Here is a 7,999-nt window from a genome sequence, read left to right on the forward strand (position 1 = left end):
TTTTTGCCTTTTTAAGTCCCGCTTAAATTCAATCCGCCCGGTAGAATTTCCGATTGATCGTATATTTGCGATCACAGCTCCGAGTGCTACGTTTTGACGTAAGTTTTATGAAGTTATACCATGTTTGAATTTTATGTTGCTGTTAGAATTAAGATTTGATTGTATAAACATGTTCTAGCATATACGACGATAATATATCTAAGACGGATCGAGAAAAGATCGTCGTTTGGACATGTTTTGGAATATTGAAAGAATTATCGAAATTCTGAATTTTGAGGGCTGCAATTCACGTGATTAGGCTGCTGAATTATGGATGTTATGATACTTATAAGATTGTCTAATTGATGTTTAAGCTTTTAGAATTTCCGGTTTTAATCCGTTACGCCGCCGGTTCAAGATTTTGAATTGTTATTCATTCTATATGTCTAGAGCTCATATTCAAGTGTTTAGTGGATGAATTGAACATGTGGTTATATTTAGAATGAAGGTATAATGATATTTGAATCGAAAGATTTATCGAATTCGAATAGTTGTGACGTCGGTTTGAATTCCGATTGTGTTAGTCAGATTTGAAATGTATCAGCTTTAAAGAAACATCGATTCAGATTGGAAATTGATGTTTAGATATGTTATACATTATTTCAGATTTGACTTGAAGATTATCGAAGTTGAATTGACGAGTTCGAGTTCGAATGACTTAAAGTGTTTGAAGTTGAATCGAGAATACCAAGTAGCACTGATTGAAATAAGCAGAATTTGATGTCAGATTTGGACAGCTTGTAGTTGATCAAGAATTGACAGAGTGTCAGCTATTTGAATCAGAAATGCAGGTATGAATAGACATTAATAAGATGGGCAGAATAACTCAAGATTGTTTTGCTTATCGAGTTGCCTAAAATCACATACTTTCCTGTTTTTATATATGTTATGGTTTACGTTTACATAAATGGGATAGATTATTCAGGATAGCTATTTTCTTGAATTTCCCAAAACATTTATGTAAATGTTTACCTGTGTAAGCTGATTTGTATTATTTGCTGTATTGAACATGTTTTACATGTTTTATGAGATGCTTGCAGATTTATTGCTATCTTTATGTGATTAGCTACTTTGTTTTGCTTAGTTGGTTATTGAGCAAGTGTTCAAGGTGTTTTATAGCTTTTAATGCATACAGCTTATATTGCATTCATCTTGAACTCCAGCCTTAATAGCACAGAGAGCAGCCATCGCCTAGAGTGCAGATGACGTTTGGAGAGCTGTAGTGAGTGGCATGGAATGTAGATTTATTTCTAGAGTCAGCTTGACTCATGGCACAGAATATGGATTTATGTTCAGAGCCAGAAGACTCACTATAGTTGCACCAAAGTCAGAGGAGTAAAATACTTGATGCTGCCTCGAATGGGAGTGTCGGTAGTTTGAGAGCTATTTTATTCCTCGGGATCCCAAATAAACCAAGCTTTATTGGTATCAGCTTTGCTAGCCTATTCCTTGGCACATGCATTGCATTTATGCATTAACCTAGAGACTTATATGGTTTAGATTATGCGTTTATAAATGCTAGCATGTTATGTTAATTCAAGATGTGAATTAGTTATATGTTTAGATGATGTATATACATGCTATTTATACTGAGATTTATTCTCACCAGAGCTATCCGGCTGTTGCTTTGTTTGTATGTGTGCATTGCATCAGGTTTGGGGCATGAGCGAGTCAGATGTGGCTTGGATAGCTCAAGATTGAGAAAGATTAGCATGTGGTGACTTCGGGCTAAGAATAGATTACTGTCAAATGCATGTTAGAAGGTGTTGATTTAGTTTGAGCTTAGAAAACTTAGAATTGAGTTTATTGTATTGCACCTTAGGAACATGTATGCGATTATTGTTATGTCTAGATATGCATGTGTTTATGCTTCGGACATATTGAGATTATGTATGCAATTTTTCAGATTTGAAAATAGCCCTAGCAACTTTGATCTTTGTTGTAGCTTTTGATAATTTTTGTAAATTTCTGCACCAACCCTTCTTGGTAGAATGAGCATAACTTTTTATTGAAAATTCCGATTAGGGTGCGGTTGGTGGCATTGGAAAGCTAAGACAAAAATCTACAACTTTTATGTTTATCATTTTACCAGATTCTGTCCGAAACCTATGCGCGGGCGCGCGTGGTGTTCTGAAAAAAAAAAATTTGGTTTGAATATTCTTTTATTATATGATTAATAGTTGATTAATCGTTTTTTACCTTAAGATGAGATTAGCAACCCGAGGTCCCCACAGAGTGTGTAAAACTTGGTGTAATACTTGATGTACACTTAACATTTTTCTATGTTAAATAGTCCCTACGATTATGATTCTTTCCCTGTTCAGTTCTTAAAATTATCCATATTTAGTCTCGAAACATTCATCGACGTTAACTCAATTGTCAACAACTAACAGTTCAACACTCAAAATTTAATGTATTTTATTCTGCTCTATATTAAAACCTTGTGAATTCTTATTTTCCGTTTATCATTCTGTTTTACCCTAATTCCTAAGTTCGATTTGTGGAGGAATTAGAGTTTTAATTTGATGGCGCATAATGATAATAAAATACCATGTGAGATTCCATTATATTGTTCAAACCGTTTAATTTGAGAACTATTTCTTCAAATCTAAAACTTTATGGACAAATCGACAACTGAATCGAGAACAAAGTCAAATTATATAAGGATATATAATTTAATGTATTATCCCTTATTTTTAACATATAACAGATCGATGTATAGGAATGATGAAAGAAAATACACATATCTCGATCACTTGTCTTGTACACTATTCGAATATAAAAACTTGGATTATTCCATTTAATAATACACCATATATAATAATTATTATTATTATCAAAATACTGAAGTACTAGGGCGGTGGATTTACTTCATATTTATTTATTTATTTTTAAACTATATATTTTAAATGAAACGCAAACTGTAGAGATTCTTTGCGTATGTGCTTTGAGTATAGGGTTTAGAGCGGAGGGCACGTAATTGCGCATCTTACGTATATTTTTGCAGTTTACATTTACATTTCATTGTCATTACTTGGAGACACCACAAGCAACACATTTAATTCTTTTCTTTTTCATAAAACGAAGAATATAATTATTTAATTCATCAAGCAATATTTTCTAACTTTATCTACATGTTTCTCATCCTAATATGAAGTCGTTTCGATTTTTTAATGTTCTTTTAAATCTAGATCTTTCCATCCCAACGGAACCTAATCATTTACTTCAATTGCCCATTACAAATCTAAATACAATTTGAGTAAATATATATCTTCATTGACGGATTCAAGAAAAAATAATTTAGTAGGTAATTGATTCGTATGTAAATAAATTAAATATATATTCATCTTTTGAGTCACGGAGTCAGAAAACTTATTCATGTTATTTTTTAAAATACTATAAAATAAATATTAATAGTAAAACAATATTTATTTAAAAATTGTGTTTTGTGGATCGAGTGAATTTATAGTTTTTTTTACAACAAAAAAAATATTATAAATTAAAAGGCCCATATTTAAAAAATTATTAGACTGCGAGAGATTTTGACTAAATTAAAAATTAAAAAGAGTAAAATGATCGATGTTAAAACTGTTTAAAAATGTCAAAACTCAAAAGCATTACTTTAAATAGTGGATATGAATTGGCCGACCAGTGTTATTGGATATAAATCCGCGAGATCGTGTATGAAAACCTGTTCTTAAAAAAAATTAATAAATATCAATGATCTACCAAAAATATTATACAAGTAAAAAGCTAGATTTTTTTTTTATCAATAGATAAAATTTATAAAATATATGAATACTTTTGATGTAGCATAAACTAAACTATTTTCATCTAACTTGTAGATCAAAAGAGTTTATACAAATAGAATGGATATATGCCAAGGAGAAAACAATTATTGCGAACTATGGTGCATGCAAGCCAGCGCAGGGGATTCCAAGAAGGGCAATTCAGGAAGAATCGCACCAATCGTGAATTGTGGGGCTTTTGATGGTATGAACTATGAACCTTACCCGGATGCTTATTTTGGGCTAGAAGTAGTGGGCTGGACATGGAGAAAACCAATGGGAAAGATGGGCCTAGCCTCTTTTCGTGGTTGGGACTTGGGAGCATCAACCAATTATTGGATAATGTTAAAGGCAACTGTTTTTACTAGTCTGAATTTCTGATATATCCACCCTGTTTATTTATTTATTTTTTATATTATTATTATTTTTTTCATTTTGCTGGTGTCATTAATGATTTAATGTAACGATTAATACAAAAATATTTCAATTTCCATGAGCTATGCATCAAAAGGCCCAAAAAAAAAAAAATCCATCGAGAGGGAGGATTATTTGACACCCTAAAATTAGGAAATTACATCGTCGTCGTCGAGTGCTCGCGCCGTACTCATCTAAATGATTTGTTTAATAAGAAAAGAAAATCCCAACTTCATTACAATATCAACTTAATAAATCTGAAAGATTTACAGTGTGAAACGATTAATGAATGAGGGAAAATTCAGATAAAAAAAAATAAAAGAAAAAAAAAACCTATATGAACAATAATGAGAATAATTAAATTGACGAGGTATTGAAAAATGTCGTTAGATATAAAAAAAGTCCACCCAAAAATATTTCTTCATGAATCATATATACAATCAGTTGTTTGCATTCAATATTGTCCGATAAAGATCTACGTCTCGACTATTTCGCGCTTGCAACGGCCTGGCGTTTTCCTCCGCATGCTGTGAATAAAATAAATAACATGTTACTTCAAAATATAATTACAAAAACAGTACATATATGCTAATATATATACATGCATATATGTGTGTGAATTGGGAGAGATTATCGAGTGTGATGAATTTATTTTATTCGCTTCATCCGTTCAAGCTACTACGAGATTATTATCCTAATTAATTGCTGTTTTTTTTTTCCAAAATAAAAAAAATTAAACTCACATCATGCACTGCTTCTCTTAGCAACTTCACTTGATCCCTTGAAACAGTCTTCACCTTAAATTTAGTTTCATTTACAGAACTGTAAAATATAATAAAAGAGAGAGACTATACATATATCGATCTCAAGTAATTGTACGTTATTATATATATTACCTTTTTATTGACTGTCCAGATAACTCCTTGTGTACATGGCGGAATAGTGAGGGATCCAATGTATCTGAAGTACCTTTTACTCTCTGTTTTTATATCCTTTGGATCAATTGTACCTAAGTTTCTCGTTGCATTCTTCTTATCCACCATCGAGGATATATCTGTCATTAACTGTAAATGATTTTATTTTATAAAATATATAGGAAATTATCATGTGTATTATTATATATTATTATTATTGTAATGTTTACCCTGGAGAGAAATTGATCGGGCGTGCCGATCTTGTAAAAGACACCAACAACAGCAATTTTATTTTCAACGTTTGGGTTTGTGCTCAGGTGTACCAAGTGCAGCTCCATGTCGTAACTGTACGTAATTGGGAAATTTAGCAATTTAACTCGTATTCGACTAGCTAGGTAAATATTTATATACTAGTATTTAACATCATAGTTTTATAAGTACAAAGCATTATATATAATGGAATACCTACCGTCTACCGTTGACGGTGTGCTCGGAGGGAGAATGCCAGTGGGTATATCGGAGACGATAGTCGTTCCCATCAATCGACATCCATCCACCATCTCCAATCCATTCAATCTGTGAATCAATGAATCGTTTTTGCTTGAACAATATTATTATTAATTTCATCACAGATATACATTGTAAATATGGCTAATTGCATTAATCTCTTCTGTGAAAAGTCTAAAAATCATAAAACCCCCTAAGAAATATTAATAGGCTAATGCATCCTTTAGTTTTTTAAAATGTAGCACATTTCACCTCTATGTTATACAAACTCGGGCACATTTGTACCCTCTTATAGGGGTTTTTATGCTAATTTTTTTAAAACATAGGGTCTAACATGCTATTAATTTTACACATGGTGTTTTATGTCTTTTAAACTTTTCACAGGGGGTGTTGATGCAATTATCCCATTGTAAAATATAAGCTTTTTGTTTGTGCTACAACGGTGTAACAGAAGTGTACATATTATTCCAGGTATATATCCTATAATTTTATATAAGATGTTCATGTGAATGTCTCAAGTAAAAACAAAAAACGCTCAATCTATATGAAATAATGAATTCTTACCTGTACATCATGACCTCTATTCTTGATTATTGCATCTGAGGCCTTGTAATTCTTCTTCTCCGGCTTTAAAATTATTTGAACCCTCTCACTTGACAAGTCTATTGGAGATTGCATGGTTCCATTGCTGCATGCACCCCATTCTTGCTTGATTTCTCCCCATTTTCTTGGACCCTTTTCGCCATCCTTTGAGTAATCGAACTCTCCTTCATCATCTAATTAATTAATTTGCACATTTGATTATTAATTAATAATTAATAATTAATTTCACCAATTTCCCAAATCAGATGTTCTTTAAAACTTCGACTTTAGCTTCTCAAAAAAAATAAATAAATAAAACTTCGACTTTAAAAATATTATTCACTAGAAATTCATGGATAATTGCCACAATCAAATTCGATAAATTGTTCCCATTATGATATTTGCAACGTACGAACACATATATTATACGTCAAAAGGGCATCCATATATAGATTATACAAAATACACAAATAAAATATATTTAACAAATAAATCAAAATTTGTTGCTCACATACCTACTTCTTGATCATGAGCATTGACAGATTTTGCTGCAAACAGAATTAAGAACACAAGAATACTGCAGTAGATGGCCTTCATTTGCTCTTCTACTCTTCTCACTTGTAATCTCTCTTTTTAATTCCTGCAAGTTTCTTGGATTGCTAATGGTGGTTTATATTTATTTATATTTATATATATTATTATATCAGTACGGGTCCCGTGTGAACATGAAATTAATTAATTTTTTAAAAAATATTAGCAATAATATTACATTATAATTAACTGGCAGATTGCTAGCTACCAACTGACTGGACAAATCTTACGCACTTATAATCGATCAAATGCGAGGAACGCAATGCGTTGTTTTATTGGAATTAAATATATGTGTAGGTGAAAAAAAGGGAAGAAAAATCTAATTATATATATATATTTTAACAAATTTACGAGGAAACAAAGTAAAGTATATCATATATGTGTAGGTGAGAGAAATAAATATGAAAAAACTAATTTTTTAAAAAAAACAATTTAACAATATACACGCATATTATACTTAAAAATATTAAACTTGTAATGCATTGACGAGCCATTTATATATATAATAATTATAGATTATAATTAGATTTAAAAAATTGACGATCAAATCTTAATTAAGCTTAAAAAAAGTATAGTACTCGCCTACTTACCATATTGAAATCGAGTATATTCCGGTAATTGAGTAAGCGAGTAAACTCTGTTTTTTTTTTTTGTTTTTTTCCTGCCTCTGTACCTCTATGACTGGCGTCCACGAATAATGATTAAATAAACGATAAATTAAATAATTTTTTTGACAGTAATTAAATAATTACTATTGATTTCGTCAAAAATATAACATTTTGATTTGATAAAAATTAATTAACAATAATAATAACAACAATTATTAATAATAAAATGTGCCAGCCACGACACCGACTTCTTTGCAGGCTCGCCATCTCCAACACAATACGACAAGATCCAGTAGAGAACAAATTAATAATTTGGTGAAGAGGAATCAAAAATCATTATAAATAATAAAGGAAAAAAACGTCAAATTAATCCTATAACTTTGTGCTTAATTTTTCAAAGTTGGATTTTGGTAATGTTTTTCATTAGCTTTTAGTTTGTTGTATGTTGACGCTATTTCTAAAAATATTAAAGTAGCACCAAAAAATGCTGATATGACATAAAATATTAAATGTATTCGACGTTATGTCTACATTCTAGTGTAGAAAGATTGGTAAG

The 7,999-nt window shown here is 30.9% G+C and overlaps 1 protein-coding gene across 2 annotated transcripts; it reads right to left on the bottom strand.

Annotated features, from left to right (window-relative positions):
- Positions 1 to 4,613: 4,613 nt before the first annotated feature.
- LOC140893116 (carbonic anhydrase Nec1-like) lies at positions 4,614 to 6,874 on the bottom strand. 2 transcript variants are annotated; one of them, XM_073302180.1, is made up of 6 exons: positions 6,760 to 6,874; positions 6,227 to 6,438; positions 5,625 to 5,731; positions 5,386 to 5,500; positions 5,138 to 5,305; positions 4,614 to 4,768 (listed from the first exon to the last, which is right to left on the bottom strand). In XM_073302180.1, exons 1-6 carry the CDS (start codon positions 6,839 to 6,841, stop codon positions 4,682 to 4,684), a joined length of 771 nt encoding a protein of 256 aa, XP_073158281.1. In that variant the 5' UTR covers positions 6,842 to 6,874; the 3' UTR covers positions 4,614 to 4,681. The 2 variants fall into 2 exon arrangements, 1 of the variants encoding a protein (XP_073158281.1); XR_012153029.1 differs by having other exon boundaries at positions 4,643 to 4,768; positions 4,985 to 5,305.
- Between the last annotated feature and the right edge of the window lie 1,125 nt (positions 6,875 to 7,999).

The sequence above is a fragment of the Henckelia pumila genome, chromosome 3 (assembly GCF_033568475.1).
Source record: "Henckelia pumila isolate YLH828 chromosome 3, ASM3356847v2, whole genome shotgun sequence".
Taxonomy (NCBI): domain Eukaryota; kingdom Viridiplantae; phylum Streptophyta; class Magnoliopsida; order Lamiales; family Gesneriaceae; genus Henckelia; species Henckelia pumila.

What these genes read in the sequence shown, in the direction of transcription:
- LOC140893116 (XM_073302180.1), bottom strand. Translation starts at nt 6,841, where the DNA reads ATGAAGGCCATCTACTGCAGTATTCTTGTGTTCTTAATTCTGTTTGCA. An exon ending in ATAGAGGTCATGATGTACAG is followed by an intron (nt 5,732 to 6,226) that starts GTAAGAATTCAT and finishes ATTGATTCACAG; the next exon opens with ATTGAATGGATTGGAGATGG. An exon ending in CCGATCAATTTCTCTCCAGG is followed by an intron (nt 5,306 to 5,385) that starts GTAAACATTACA and finishes AATCATTTACAG; the next exon opens with TTAATGACAGATATATCCTC.